Source organism: Oryzias latipes, chromosome 13, assembly GCF_053564925.1.
Source record: "Oryzias latipes strain Hd-rR chromosome 13, Olatipes_Hd-rR_3.1".
Classification (NCBI taxonomy): Eukaryota; Metazoa; Chordata; class Actinopteri; order Beloniformes; family Adrianichthyidae; genus Oryzias; species Oryzias latipes.
This window is the reverse complement of record NC_136249.1, coordinates 21,813,979-21,829,855: the sequence shown is the minus strand read 5'-3', so window position 1 is coordinate 21,829,855 and position 15,877 is coordinate 21,813,979. Positions and strand designations below refer to the sequence as shown.

Below are 15,877 nucleotides of genomic sequence, written 5' to 3'. Positions count from 1 at the left end.
AATCGATGACGTCATATCGCTTTTAAAATTTAGCGCACTACATAGTGCCGCACTAGACAGTTTTTTAGTAGTTAGGGGTTAGGGTGGGAATTCGGACACAAAGTATCTATTTGTACAGCCATGATTCTACATTTTGTATTATTTACTACTGTCTAAATATTTCTAGTTTCTTTGAGGCTGAGTCCTAAAAAAATAAGTTGCACTGTTTAGGATCTTCTCATAAAATTTACAACTAGCTAGATTGTTAGATGGACAGGGTTCTGTCTGTATTCCCCAATACTAGAAAACATCCGGCTCTAATGAATAGTAACAGACCCACAGTGCACTTGATGCTGCACACGTGGAAAAAAAATCCCCCCCCCCCCCCCCTCCCCCCCCAAAAAAAAGGTTAAAATGAACATTAAACCGTATAATTGTCTAAAATGAAGTTTTTTAGTGATAAACAGCAGTGACAGCTTTCGGCAAAGTCTGAGTAGTTTTCTGTTTACTTTTGAGGCACTACATTGAAGTATGTGCAAAAGCTTGTCAGTGTGTTCCCAGGACCTCCAATTCGTCCTTGTCAGTTTGGCTTTCTTCGCTTCCTTCCTTTCATTCTCTCCTGTCCTTTGTGTTTTGTCTGCTCATCTTGCTGATTCATACTTTCTGCCTCTTACATTCCCATCACATTCTTTTTATGCTCTCTGCGGGCCTCTCTTTCCTGTGCTCTTCGTTTGTGGTTGTTTTTGGTTTTCTCTCTACATACAGGTATCTCACCCTTCTCTTAGCTTCTGCTTCCATGTGTCCTGCTCCTTTCCGTCACCACGTCTCACCCGTGATGTGCTGATACTTGACCTTTCACTGTTAGCTTTATCAGCCTGGTATGTTGTGCATTCACACACATGGTGTGGTAGAGAAGTACCAGCTAAACAGGAAATGCAGCTGCATCTATTGCACTTGCACGTCTCTGATAATTTCCATGGCTGCCAGGAGTGTAGAAACTAATGTGTATGGTAAATGTTTTCACACGGTCAGTGATGGTTCTAGTACCTTCATGAAGATTGTTTATATATTGTCTCCTTGCTGTCCTTTGTTTTTATGTTGTCTGGTGTTTGGGGGAAAAAGGATGACTACAAAACAAAATGGTGACATAATTTTCTTGTCAGATAGAATATCGAATGCAGTTGATAGCTTGGTTCAAGTATTATCTTAGCAAGCAGACAAGTCCCAGAAGGGTTTGACTTTTATCTGCCACAGTCTTCTAACCCTGGACTAGATAAAAGTTAGATCAAATAAGGATCACGTGGCATTGTCAAATGTGACTATATTTGACATATTTTTAAATAAATTCCCAAGAAATTTGATAACAGAGGAATGGATCTTAGCCAACTTTTAGTGTTCTTAAAGCCTCTGACTTGGAACTGCCCAATCCCATTCCTGGAGATCTACCTGTTTTCCAGCCCTAACTTCCTGCTGAGCTGCTGATTAGCTGACTCGGTTGTTTCCAAGTTCTGATTGACTGTACACATCTGATCCAGGTAATCGGCTGTATGAAGTGCAGGGAGAGCTGGAAAACAGGCAGGGTCGTAGATCTCTAGGATTGGGCAGGCCTGCTTTAACTTAACAACAAACCATTGATAGTTCTTATACATATAACTTTAATTGTTTTACTTTTAGTCAAATGGTAGAATTGCATCAACTAGTTGTTATTTGCTAAACCCTAAAAATCCCTGTAAATATTTATTTAGTCACCTGGGAGGAATCTTTTCAAACTATTTTCTCAATAGACACCTTGATAACAGTTTGTCATTCTAAATTTTACAAAATAAAAACTATTTTGATACAAATGCTTTATACTGGACCCATTTTGAATTCAGTCTTTGCCCCAGTCGCCTTTTATCTATGAGGGCCTGAAAACATTTCCTCTTCGTCTCATGCAGCTTTTGTTTGAAGCCTCCTCAGGCAGCAACAAGAATGTTTTAAATTCTTCAGTCACCTACTCAGTCTAGTGTCCTCTTGCAATAAATAAAAGGGAGGGGGCAGCTGAGGCAACGGTGAAAACACAGCTGTAAAAAAAAAATAAAAATAAGGCAACGGAAATAAAGATTTTGGCAGGACTCTGGCAGGAGCTACAGCTTCCAGTCTGTGGACATGCTCACTGTTATGCCTTTTAATAAGAATTTGTTTTGTGTCTTTAGTGGTAGAGACAAGCTTGTTGTTTTAGCTGTGGCAAGATATCCTGCCTTAGTCAGCTATGAAAGGAGTGGTAGGGAGTAAAAAAAATTGAGGGAAACAAAAGGGAGAGATTAGAGAAAACCGGTCCAGAGGAAATCCACTGTACTGTGGTTGGAATCAGACAGGTGATCCAGTCATTGCCAGGATGATCCTTTTGTCCTCCATTTATAAAAGTTTCTATTTTCTTTATGTTGTGTTTTTGTATACATCTGGTAATACAAATGCATTCTTGACATGTTTTTACGTCACACACACTGTACCAATGAAAGTGAGTATTTAGTTAGTAACCGGCCTTGTGAAAGAAAGTATGTAAAGCATAGTCCAAAATGATATTAGGTTTAACTGTTTAAATCAAATGGAAAACAAAGGGCTTTTTGGCTGATGTGCCTGTGCCTGTATGTGCTGTTAAGTCTTTGCACTAGACTAGAGGATTGCAGTGTGGCTGTTATCTGGAGCAGAGGGCAGGCTGGTGTTTTTTTTCTCTTCCCCCTCTCAAAGAGCACCTCTCTGGTGCTCCCCTGTCTGTCAGGCCTGCGCTGCAACCACAGTCATTGTCCATCCAGCCATGCATCCCTGATTTACCTCCCAGTCTGCCAGAGCAGCGCTGCAGGGGGAGGTCGACAGACTTACTAGAGATCCAGGCCTCTGGGATCTTCAAATCATTCCCACTGAATGTCATTAAAGCACAGTACAATTACTGCTGATGCTTTAAGGTTTCTGGAAAGGCAGACAGAGACAGTTCGTGTGTAAAAGAGGCCTACTTGCTGGAAAATAAAATGAGCTTGAAGGTAGTTAAACAGTAGATTGGAGGGTTTGATGCTGTACTGCTGTACAGAAGACCACAAACAACTGAGAATGTCAAAGGTAACAAAGAAGAGACAAAGTACAATGAGAGTCCTGATGTAGATCTCACTGAGACGCAAAACAGGGTTCAAGACAGGAACGTATGAGCACTGATCAGTTTAACTTTATAGGAATGTTGAATGAGTGTGCATGAGGGCGTGTTTGTCTTTTTGTTCAGGAAACATAAAAGCAGATTCTTAAAAAATGGTTTCATTCTTTTGGAATTGAATATTTATCTGAAAAGGCAGTCTTGGATAATATTCTAGATCCCTGAATGCTCTTGTATTTCTTTTTCCTTCAGAAACCAGCACGACCTAGACCTAGGCATTCTATCTCAAAGCCCATTGAGAGCAATTACTTCGGCATGCCACTGGCCTCTGTGGTCACCCCTGAGAGACCGATCCCAGTCTTTATTGAGAAGTGCATCCGCTTCATCGAAACAACAGGTAAGCGCTGGCTTTGTTTTTGTTTTTTATGTGCAGAGTTTATGGAATCCACAGTGAAGAGTTTTTTTTTTTTTAGTTAGTCTCTATGTGGGCTGCAAATGACTTTTTGTTTACACTGAATACATATCTCCTTTGCTATGCATTTTTTTTCTTATCTTAATCTTTTACTTAGGTCAGATTCTTGCTTACTCTTATCGCTCCTAATTCATCTACATTCCTAATTAGTTCTTTATGTCCATGTTGAAATATGAGAAAGTGATCAGTCTTTATTATCTTATACCAACAAAAGTGCGGAGCACTAAGTTGATCTAATATCTTTATCGAGTCTAACTAGTGTCTTGTTCACTTATCAGGTGGTAAAAACGCTTTAAAATCCTCCTTTTTCCAAATTCGCAGGAGATGACGCCAAAACGGAACAACAGATTTGTTTGTCACAGACTAGCTGGAATGTATGCTCACAACAATGTTGTGCATCGAGTATATGCGTCAGTATCTCAATTATCTAACTCCATTTCTCTGTGAGGACACAGATGTGCTTAGATAGCCTCCTCTAACCTTGCTAGCCAGTTGCCAAGATCCCAGGCCCCCTGCCAGGCTGCTCTGGTGCCCCAGTGCCCTATGACTGCCTGCTTGCTTCTCATTATACCACCAGCTGTCACACCAAACCAGAGGAGAGCTTTAATGCCTTAATAGAGTCTGTTGCACACATTCATTATTCTTGGCTGGGCTAGGATTTTACATACCCTCTATCCATTAGAGGAACATGTCTTTGGTTTAATGTACACACTAATGGCAAAACATTTAATTTCATTATGTTTCATAACGCAAGTTGAATGTGTGCCTTTTTTTTTTTGCCACGGCATGGCTGTTGCGTACTGACATGCCAGTGCATTCCGCTGTAATCTCTGTCCCGATTAAAGACTCTGCATTTGTGGATTACTGTGGCCTTACAAAACATCCACCTCCTTCCTGCGTGTGGGAGCATAGGGGCAAAGCTTCAGATAACAAGGCATGAGGTTTGGCCTCTCCCTGTTCAGATGTTAACTGGAACTGTTAAAGCAGTTGCTTCTGGACAAAGCAGAAAGTCTGGTTTAGTGTTCATTGTGCACACACCCTGCTGCATACCCATGAGGGTGTATTAGTGGCTCCTACAAATGGATTTCCCTCGTTTTATCATTGCTTGCTTATCCAATCTTTCGAGTAGTGTCCTTGTTTTTCTCTTAATCCACCCGTCTTCCTCTCTCCATCTTCCCTTGTCATGTTTGATTCCTGCAATTTGCTTCCCAACCCGTTTTTTAATTCTTCCACTTTCCTTTTGGTCACCTTTCTAAATCTTCCTTTTTTGTCTCTCCTTTTTCCCGTTGTGTGCTGCCTCTTTTTTCTCTCTCTCTCTTTCCTCTCCCCAGCATGCTGAGCATGCATGTGTCTGGATGTGTTGTAGCCTAGGGGCCTGCCAGGTAGTGTTCTGCCCCCCAAAAGGTGGGCCGAGAGTGTGGTTTCATCTGTTTTCCATGTGTGTTTAGCTCTTTCCGGCCTTATTTTGAAGCTTGTATATGTGTTAAAATCACGACCTCACACAAACATCTGAGCAACAATGGTATATGTGTAGCTGACGCGTTCACAAACGACCCCAACGCACGCGGCACACTCTCAAAGGGTATTTATGGGGCTGGAAGGGGAAATGAGGCACAATTAGCCACTTAGCTGTGATTGTTGTTGCCATAAGTCTGATTTTTGTTATCTAATATCGGTGGTTGTGATCTCTGAGCATAATAGCCATCTCAGGAAATTACCATACGGCGCTAACACCGCAAACCATAGCGCCACAAATTTATCACTGATCTGACCTGATAGCAATAGGCTCTGACAGACTGACCCTGGATCTGCTGCTTTGACCTACATTCTTTTTTCTTATCTCCTGCAAGCGCGACTGCTGCTTTAATTCCCATGTAAATGTTACAGTAAACCCTAATCACATATATTTTTGCAGGATTATTTCGACTCCGTCAAATGTTTTGAGTGGGCTTTTCTAGTTGCCTCTTTTGTAGCATGCTCTCTCTGTTGTCTTGCTTGTTTGTGCTTCATAGCTCCTTCCCTTTTGCTTTTGAGAATAATAGGAGTGGATGTGGCATTTTGTGTTATTTTCATGCATTGTGAGCTTGGAGAAAAGCAGCCGTATAAAATCGATCCAAAGTGACTGCTGTTATCTCCTGTCAGCTCAGGTTTTTTCATACCATGGAAGTCGCTGGGCGCACCACTCGTGGCTGAGGAGGAGATGAATGTGTGTTAGCATGCGCAGACATATCTGCCGGTAGTAGGAGCCTCCATAGCGACGAAAAGGGCAGCACCCAGCGACTGGCTGTCTCCATGGTGAACTGTGAAATCAGCCTCTGGGCTGTTGAACCCAGAAGGAGGCTGGGGTCTGAGCTGATGTGGGATCAGCTGGTGTTGTCAGGCAGCAACACAGTCACTGACTGCAGAAACAGCTACACTCGACTTTGCTGCTGCATTTTGAACTTCTTCAGGGCTTTTTAAAACTGAGACTTTTTTTTATTACATTAACAGCTTGAATGTGTGTGTGGTGCAGAAGCTAACGAGCTTAGCTTTTTTATCAGTCCACTTTTTTTTTTGTCTTTCCTGTTAGTTTATGTCTCTTTCCTTTCTTGGCTACATTATTTTCCAGTTTATTCACATCTGTCCTCATTCTTTGATTTACATTATTCTATCCTCAGTTTATCTTAATCCATTCGAGATGTCATGTTTCCTTGCTGATTTTGTCATCCTCCAGTCCTATCATTTACACTCCCCACCTCAATACTCCCTTTCACTATCCACCCACCCATCCCTGTTCTCCCAGTGTCTGGCCGACCACTTTTGTGGGTAATTGATTGGTGGAAGGAGTAGATCGATGTTGTATGCCATGACTGAGAGCTTTCTCATTTCCTCCCTGCCTCTCCCTTTCTTGTCTTCTTTTTCTGCCACTCCCTATCACCCTCACTCGCTCCCTTTTGATTTCTCTTTGCCTCCTGCAGTTGCCTCCAAAATGTGAGAGGATAAAGGTTTCAATTGATGGGAGGTGCAAGTGGTTATCTTTCTATGAGAGGAGGAAAATATTGATGTCAAAAAATGCTGCAAGTTTTTTTCTTTGAGTGCGACTTTGGCATAGTCTGACTTATCAATCAGCTTTTATGTGTTTTATGCCAAACATGTTTACTAAATACTACCATAATTGGTTTCTTGTGGGGTTTTTGTCATGAAAGTGAAAAGATTAAAGACATTTTATTAAGTAAAAGTGAACTTGAAGTGTTTTCCCTTTAGCACAGCAATTCCCACTCAGTTTTTAGAAAGATGCCCATTCTGACCCAACTCTCTGCATTTGCCCAGACTTGGGACCCCCACCAGAAAAGTTGCAGTTACTTGCAGCCCCTGAAGTCTCAGATGATCGGTCATCTGAGGACTAACCAGGTTCATACCTGCATAGTTTGTGAGCTGGGTCATGTCAAGGGGGACGTGGCCTGTACATTATTGGACTTCTTTAACTAAACTTCTTGTTATTCAGATTGCAAACTTCTGGTTTAGTTCTTTTTTTTTAGTCTTCTTAAAAGTCTTAAATGGTTTTTAAGCAATAACCAGCTAAAGAACTTGCAGTATATTAAAAAAAATACTAATTGATTATTGTTCTCATTAGGTGTTTTCATTTTCTTTGAGTGGATTTCATTCATTTTAGATTCTACTTTGTCATCTTTTATGAATGTACTCTGGATCTACATACAATCTAGAGTTCAGCTCAACTACAAATATTAGAGACTTTTATTTTATTTTTTTCCTTTTTGCTTTTTTGAAAAATTATACCAAAATATTGACTTTGCTTTCCTAAAATAAGGGGGGTGTTTGCTCTCCCCAAAGGAAAAAATACCTCACTTTTTTAGTCTCGGGCACTCGTGAATCACTGAATGCTTTTAGCAGGTCTGCAGGACTTCTTTATGGGTTTGGTAATATTGTTAATAGTGTGACAGGAAAGTGGAGGTGCGGCAACAGCCTGAAATAGCTCTGCTTTTTCTTCCTATCGGAGTCCATTTGTGCTGTTCACAGCACTGTTTTGGTGTGTTGTGCTGTGTATACATGATGTGACCTAACAGAATTTATAATTACCTTATATTGTGTTGTTCCCAAAAAGCAGCTGGAAGAAAAAAAACCCAAAACACTGAGGTTGAGAGCCTTTCTTTTCCTGTTTCTCTCAGGGCTGAGCACGGAGGGCATCTACAGAGTCTGCGGGAACAAGGCAGAAATGGAGAGCTTGCAGCGGCAATTTGACCAAGGTGGGTCACTCATGCATCAGAAGAGGGTAGAAAATGCCTTTTTAGTGATTGTCTTTAGGAGTCTGGACTTTCCTGAATTGTCAAAAGGGCTTTCCGCTCCAATGAGGGTTGGCTTTCACTTTCTGCTTAACAGAATAGCTCTGTGATCAACCTGATCTGGTGTACATCGTCACGCTCTGTGCAGATCTTTGTTAAAGTTTAAAACAATTTTGACACATTTATCACTCAGATGGCAAAAATACAGGGTTTAGGGTAGTAAAACCACTTTAGATGAGTTAGACCAGGTGAGCAAAGAAAATGTGCATGATATCCAGTTTAGCATTTGTCTTTTTTTGTCACTTAAAGTTAAAGTTAAAGATCCAAGAACCATTTACGCATTGTTGAATTGAGGCGTTCTGTTTTTTTATTTTTTATTTTTTAGAATTGAAATTGGCAGAGCTGTAATTTAAAGAGCAGAGTTCAAAAGATCAGGCTCCAGGATCAGGACTGTCTGTGCCAGCATGACGGCGGCTTTAAGATTAATCAGTGGAGAGAAAGTCAGTTAGTTTGATTATTCTTTATCCACAGAAGCTGTGCACACACATCGAGACATGGCACTCTGATAAACAGAAATGCAAAGTGCTCCCCTAAGAACCTTCAGCCTTCATTTTGAGAATACTCCAAAGAAGATCAGAGGAGTAAAAGCCTGACTTGTGCATGTGTCGGTCTGATGCAGGCTATTAATTGGTTCCAGATTGGTCTGGGTAATGAAGAGGTGTATGGTAGGTTGAGGTGGCCTTCATGCGTGTCTGTGAGTGCTCACCTGCTCGGCTGAAGCAGAGTCCAGCTCAGATAATCAGACTTGAAGTCCTGTGTTTAATCATCCTCTACTTCAGGCTCATGGGAGCAAGACAATTACAGGTGAAACTGCAGCACAGGTGTCTTCAGAGCTTCAGCGGAAACCTTTCTGAAGAATGGATGACTTATTATAGGAGAAAGCACTGAGCCTGAATGCTGTCACATTGAACACACTTGTCCTCAACCAAAAAAACAAACTCTTGAGCTTTCGCTCTCTTTTTAGCACCTTTATCTTTGTTGTAAAAAAAAAAAAAGTGAGAGAAAAAAAACTTTATTTTTTTAGTTTCCTTACAGTAGTTGCTGATTTACTCTTTAGGCATTTTCTACTGCTTTATTTATTTATTTTATTCTGTTTGTTTATTAACCAAGCTATTCAGATAAGTCATTTATTTATAGAAAAAGTCTGGGGGAAAAAACAGGTTGTTAAACAACTTTTCCATTTGAAATGAAAAAAAAAAGAAGAATTTTTTTATGCAGTTTTATTGGGATGTCCTAAAAGTTATTTCCTGATAAAGCATTTATAAATGTTACAAACCAGCTGAAGTATTCATGTATTTGTTGTGAATTTCTCCTAATGTCTCTTTCTCTGGCCAGACCACAATCTGGACCTGGTGGAGAAAGACTACACAATCAATACTGTTGCTGGAGCAATGAAGGCCTTCTTCTCCGAGCTCCCTCAACCTCTGGTGCCCTACAATCTGCAGGCAGACCTGGTGGAGGCTTTCAGTGAGTTTGTTGGGAATGAAGCATGGATCAGGGAGGAACTCCTCACTAGGAGTTTCATTTTGTCTTCCAAACATTTTCCTTCGTTGTAACTTTTCTTTAAACTAATAAGCCAAGCTGCTACAATCCAATTCCCTCCGTGGGGAAAATTGGATTTGCCACTTGTTATGGAATCAGAAGAGAGTGGAAAAGCATGGAGGGACTTTTGAAGGATGTGGGAATGACTGCAGATGGTGATGGAGGGATGCAGGTGCAATGATGTCTAGATAAAGTCATGAGGAAATTGTCGTAGGTTAGATCAAGGAGGCTGCTCCCGCTCGCTCCCTCCTCTCTTTTTCCTCTTTGTGTCCTGTAATCTGCCGGAATGGAGATTTAAAGCGTAGCTTAGTCTTGCACAGTGCCACAGAGATTTACTCCTTTCCGCCGGGCTGCTGTCACTCAGCGAGCTCGGCTGGCGTGCGTGCGAGTGTGTGTTTTTCAGCGGGCCCAGCGAGACCCTTCATCCGTGACAGAGACCCGATAAAGCTCCTGCAGTCCGCCACAATGGAGGAGACGCATGAAAAAGGGAGAAGGGCGTAAAACAGTCTGTAGAAAATTGCAGATGTGGTTTAGAATTTTTAGGATTACTCTGTAAAGCAATAAGAAAAGGGAGAACCCGGTGCTGATTCTGGTGTGCATCGCCACAGTGATGTTACCTTTAAATAAGCTGTACAAAGTTAGCTTTTGATGAGCGATGATGGATGTGCAGCGGGAGGAACTGCGGCTGTGTAAAGTTATCCTGCCTCAAATCTGTTTCTGATCCACACTGACCTCATTGTGGGAATACAAACTCCGATTCTCTGCTTGTAAATCATGTTTGTGATGTGCAGGAGAACATCTGCTGTTCTCACTCTTGCGCTCACACACACAGGGGGATGGAGCGTGTTGCCTGGTGACGTCAGCTTTTCTGACTCATTCCTCTTTGGCATCAGCCTCAACACGCCCTCTGTACGTGTGTTTGTAAGGCTTTGCTGTAATCTTTAGGAGACTGTTAAGGGTGGATGCATGGTATGTTCCTCCACTGGAATGTGTGCGGTCTCTGTTGGGAGTTCCTCCTCTTGAAAGTGTCATTTCAAGTCCTTTAGAAATGTGTGTTTTAGTGTAAAAAAAAAAAACATGTTCATCATGAGAAAAACTGTTCAGCCGTGGTGAGCTGTGTCACCCCCCTCCTATTCCTTTTCTTTCTTCTTATTTTTTTTTCCTTCGTCTCGTTTTCCTCTGGCCTCTAACCTCTTGTCTCTCTCCACCATCTTTCAGAGATCAATGATAGGGAGCAGCGCTTTCAGACCATGAGGGATATTCTGTGGCGCTTCCCCAGGGAGAACTACGAGCTCTTCAAATATGTCATCAGCCACTTGAACAAGTGAGTAAAGGGGCGGGGCCAGAGGCGGCAGCACCAAGTCAAACCACCTGCTGGTGATGAAGCCAAATCAAACTCGGATTCACTCGTGATCTGTGTAAAGCCACATTCATGGCTGCTGGATCTAAATATCAGTGAGAAAAATGATTCATTTCATAGTAATAACTGATTGTGACCTCAGTTTGAGTTTTTTATCCCAACACTTCTCAGAAGAACTGGGGACAGAAAAAAATGATTTATTTTAGATATTTTAATACAAAAATCTTTTTTCTGAGACACTAGTCTCTAGTCTGGCGATGATGAAGCAGGGTGCTCATCATAGTCTTCATCAACTCTAACCTTTTTTTGGGGTCTGTTTACATTTCCTGTCTTTCCTTTTGCAAAATACCTAAACAGTCGCTCAGTTGACCGCGATAGATCTGATGGGTCATTTAAACATGGCAACTCAACAAAGGGAATGCATCTTTGAGGCTGATTTGTGAAGAACCATTCAACATAACAGATCCTTTCGTCTCGGGACTAAGTACGACTATCAAATTAAAGGCTGTTGGTCTCAAAAGGGATCCTAGTGGACCTGATGTTTGGATTTACTCCATTTCTTGCCATAGAAAATCATAACCTGTCTGGTTGAAAGCCTTGATTTCCACACAGCCACGTTCCTTTTTTGTATTTTGTACTGTTTTTAAATGCACTTGTTGTGTGTTTTTGAACGATCTCACCTGCCTGTCCTTCTTTCTCGGATGACGTGCAGTGCAGTGACAGCTGAGTGAATGCTTTCTTTGGCCAAAGACATTCTTGGAATGCCAACAAAAACTCGATGTCAACAACTTTCAGACGTGAATGTCATTTGTTTGGTGTCTTTGCTTGCTAGGGTCAGCCAGCACAGCAGGACCAACTTGATGACCAGCGAGAACTTGTCCATCTGTTTCTGGCCCACACTCATGAGGCCAGATTTCACCACCATGGACGCTCTGACTGCCACTCGCACCTACCAGACAGTCATTGAGAGTTTCATCTGCCAGTGCGCCTTCTTCTTCTACAATCAGCCCCTTGCTGACGCTCTCCCCGGTTCCCCCTCCTCCACCCCGTCTGGGGGTGGGACTTCGGCCTACTCCTGCATGTCTGGAGGCCTCTCATCTTCACCGGCTCTGTCCCCAGCACCATATGTTCGGCCTTCCACCCCCCCAGTGATTCCCCATTACGGTCCACCTCTGCATCATCATCATCATCACCTCCACCACCACCACCATCATCAGCACCAGTCCCCGTCCCATTCCCCTCCTGCTGCCCCCCAGTCCCCAATCCCAACACTGCTACCAGCCTCTTTGCACCACCATCACCCCCCAACGGAACAACACACACTGTGAACCAGGGATCAAGAAAAACAGAGAGGGTGGTGGGGTCAAGCTGGCAGATGATGTCATTTAAACTGATTCATGGGTTGGAAAGACCAAACTGAGGAAGAATTCAAATCTGAAGCGGTGAGAAGTGAAGTTGAGATTGGGAAAGATGCAGTATGCACAGGCTCACATGTTTGGGAGAAGACTGGGCATTTATGAGGGACTGCAAAAATATGGGCGTATATCTCAGACCAACTTTGAAGAACCCACAACTTTAGACTTTGTTCCAGAGCCTCACTTCATCTTTTGCCTCATAGTGAAACCTACACAGAAACACTAACAGAGGAGAAATGCATCACCAGTAGCTGTTAAAGGAACTCGAGGAGAAACAAATATCTAGGGAATGTGAACTCTTATATAGGACTGCTTCAGCTCACAGACGGACCGAGTGGACATTAACCTCCACCAGCCGCTTTGCCTTGAACACTTTGGAGGGGCTGCGGTCGGGACGAAGTGGATCAATGAGCGCGTCTTGAACACATTTGTTTTGGGTTTGTTGGTTTTATTTCATGTGTAGAAAACTCGTTCAAGAACGTCCTGCTACTACCCACCCAACAGGATATTCTGTGCAAACAGCTAACACAATCCTATTTGTTAGTCCTTTATACAGACACACAGGAAATGTCCACTTTTGCCATGCAACTTAGCCAAGCACAGAAAGAAAAGGAAAAAAAAAACACTTGAATTGACCTTATCTGCTGGGCAGCAAATTGAAGAAAGACTGCAAGTGCTTTGGATGCTCTTCCCCGTCGTGTAAACTTCACTGTGTCCCTCGTAAACACTTAGAGCAAAACAAAATGTGAATTTTTAACTCAATCGAAATCTTCATCCACCACTTCCCCACCTTCCTGCTGTGTTTTTATTCTTTTTGTTCCTTTTTTTTTTTTTTTAGAGTGTTTTGTTTGGGCCTTTCTGTCAGTGAGTGTGCAATTTCATGGTGTGTTTAAGTGTGTGTGTGCGCACCTGCATCCACGCCTTTTGGTTTAATCGGCCTTTTCCTGTGTTGGATAGATAGTGGGGATAATTCTAGTGTTGGATGATTACCTGCCATGTTTCTTTATTTCATGCTGTGCCGGTTTTACAAGTGGAGCTGCGGTTATTTTTCGCAGTGAGGACCATGTTCACAAAAGCACTTTTCTGAGCACTTTGAGGGCACATTTTTTAAATTGGATCTGTCATGGACGTGAAAAGCTGCTTTGACAGCCCAGCTTTTCTTTCGGAGTCCACCACTGACATCTGCAGGAGGGAAATGGGGATGACTTTGATTTCTGCATGGGCGTTGCACACTGTGGTTTTCTTGCTAAAGGCTGCAGCTGTGAAGGGTATTTGGACCTGTGCAAAAAGTGGAATAAGGTGTGCTGGGATGGGCAAAAGAACAGCTCAGAGGAAGATTTTCACATCCATTGTTTAGTTGCAAAGCAAGCCAGTTGATTAAAATCTCTCACTGTCTTTAGTTTCAAATTCTTACTTACTCGTGGAAATCAAATGAGCATATTTGGTGTATTCCAGTCACAGAAAAAAATCCTCTTCATAATTATACAGATAATTTCTGAGATAATGTTGTTAATAATTGGAATCTAAAGTGAGAGCTGGAGGTCTCATTAGGCATTTTACCTTTGGGAAGAACAGGTAACCACTATGAATCATGAATGGAGTCTGGATGGACACAGAAAATGACGCACAAAAGCCCCCCCAACCCCCCTTTACTCATTTCCTGTGCAAAAGAGCCAGTCGGGTCAGAGAGAGGCAGCAAAGGGAACAGACAGTCCATTCATCCATCTGCATGACTGGAGAGAAGCATCACGGAATTCCTCGGCCCATCCTGCTGTTGCCGTAGAAACCAGAGGATGCGGCTGAAGGAGGACCTCAAACCCAGATAAAAGCAGGTTTGTGCGTGTTTGCACGTGTCTTTGGGTCTTGTGAGCTTGATGGAAGAGGCTGTGGACGTGAGCATGTGAAGATGTGCAGCAGGTGCCCCCCCCCCCCCCCCCCCCCTCAATGCTTAATTACATCTGTGTGTCTCAACTCAGTGGCCAAAATGTCCAAAAGAATATTCAACTGATCAGTCCATGCAGTCCTTTTTTCCCTCATTGGGGACTATGTTTTTGTGTGTGAGACTCAGGAATGGTGTGTGTCTGTTTTACTTGTGAGCCAACACAATATCAGGATGTTTTTTGAAAGATGTCCAGACAGCAGTTATCCCAAACAAACATCTAACATTGAATGGAGGAACCAGCTCTCCTGGTCATTACCCTCTTGTGCATCTGTTGGCTCATCCAGATTACACAAACACACACACTGATGCTCAGAAAGTGTGTGCGTGCTGGGGGGATGGTGGGGGTTGAATGGGATCATTATTTGGGAGACGGGGAGGTAGGAGGGGTAACCACTGGTACTTGTTTAGGAACGCTGGCCAGTGTATGTGTGTGCTGACACTGACCTGACTGTGAGGCAGCCAAAGACTGTGGAGAAATGCACTGGGGGGGAGATGGGGGGGGGGGGGGGGGTGAAGCAGCAAAGTTGTAACTTAAAAAAAACAAACAACAAATTTACAAATGTGACTTTTGTTCATTGGCTGCAACCCTTCTGTTTTGTTTTTCCTTGCAACGATGGTGACCGATGTCTGTTAAGTTAAATAAGAAAAAAAGCAGAAGTACATTCAAATTGATGGTTGTTGGTTGATCAGTATGACATGGGGTCTAACACACTTTCCCTTTAGTCAGCGGTGATTGAAATCTGTTTTTTATGCGTTATCTTAATTATAAAAAAGAATTCACAGCATTTTAAATATATTTTTTTTTGTGAACAAATGAGAGAATGGCCCAGTATAGTGCATGATTTCTTCTTGAATAAAGGAAGAGGGCTCCAACACTCTCACTATTTAAGAGCTTCTAAAAAAAAACATAAGTGGGGGTGAAATAATGAAGTACTGTAAAGTAAAAAAGAAAAAAGAACAGTTCTTCATGTATAATTTGTCTTGATGGAAATGGTGTATACAGCAAGGCCTTATGTGATCTGTATTATAGTTAATAAATCAAATCTTGTAAATGGCTGAGCTTTTTGTCTTTATTTCACACTTGACTAGAAATGATCTGGAAAAATAACCTTTTTGTTACGTCTCATACCCAATACTCTATCCATCTTTCCTTCTACAGAACCTGCTGTATCTTTTGTTTGGGTCACGAGGTTCCTGGAGCAAACCCAGCTGCTGTTGGGCAAAGGCAGTGTACACTCTGAACAGGTCGCCAGTCTGTAGGACCACATGCTCACATGCACACCGAGGGACAATTCATGGACACCAATTGACCAACAAACCATGTTTTTAGCTTATTGGAGGAATCCAGAGTGCCTGTAGAAAACCCGCACATGGACGAGGAGAACAAACGTCACAGAAAGGTCCCAGCTGGGATTTGAACCACAGCCTTCTCACTACACGACTATGCAGCCCCCAATATTCTATGAATTAATACAAATTGACAAAGATCTCTACTTTGATGAGGGGTCAAAAACTTTTTGTGTCTTGGGCCTTCACCTAATTATAAAAAAAATGGAAAAAAGACAGAAAATGTGTTTCTACATTGATGGATTTATTTAACTACACTTTAAAAATGTATCCATGAGAATTTGGAAGCCTCGTTTTCTGACCTGTGAAAGTAAATTCTGCAGGAGTTTTCGTTAGTTTAAAGCAGGAAATGTCTA

General features: G+C 42.2%; 1 protein-coding gene across 2 annotated transcripts in view; it reads left to right on the top strand.

The window, feature by feature from the left end:
* Positions 1-15,877, top strand: part of arhgap35a (Rho GTPase activating protein 35a) — a 62,811-nt gene that overhangs the window by 43,729 nt on the left and 3,205 nt on the right. The window contains exons 4-8 of one of the 2 annotated variants that reach the window (XM_004075657.5): positions 3,356-3,500; positions 7,742-7,819; positions 9,251-9,382; positions 10,676-10,781; positions 11,650-15,226. In XM_004075657.5, coding sequence (XP_004075705.1) covers positions 3,356-3,500; positions 7,742-7,819; positions 9,251-9,382; positions 10,676-10,781; positions 11,650-12,145 — 957 coding nt within the window. In that variant the 3' untranslated portion in view covers positions 12,146-15,226. Of the gene's footprint in view, positions 1-3,355; positions 3,501-7,741; positions 7,820-9,250; positions 9,383-10,675; positions 10,782-11,649; positions 15,227-15,877 lie in introns of those variants that run through there. The other variant, XM_078929918.1, reaches the window with a different exon arrangement.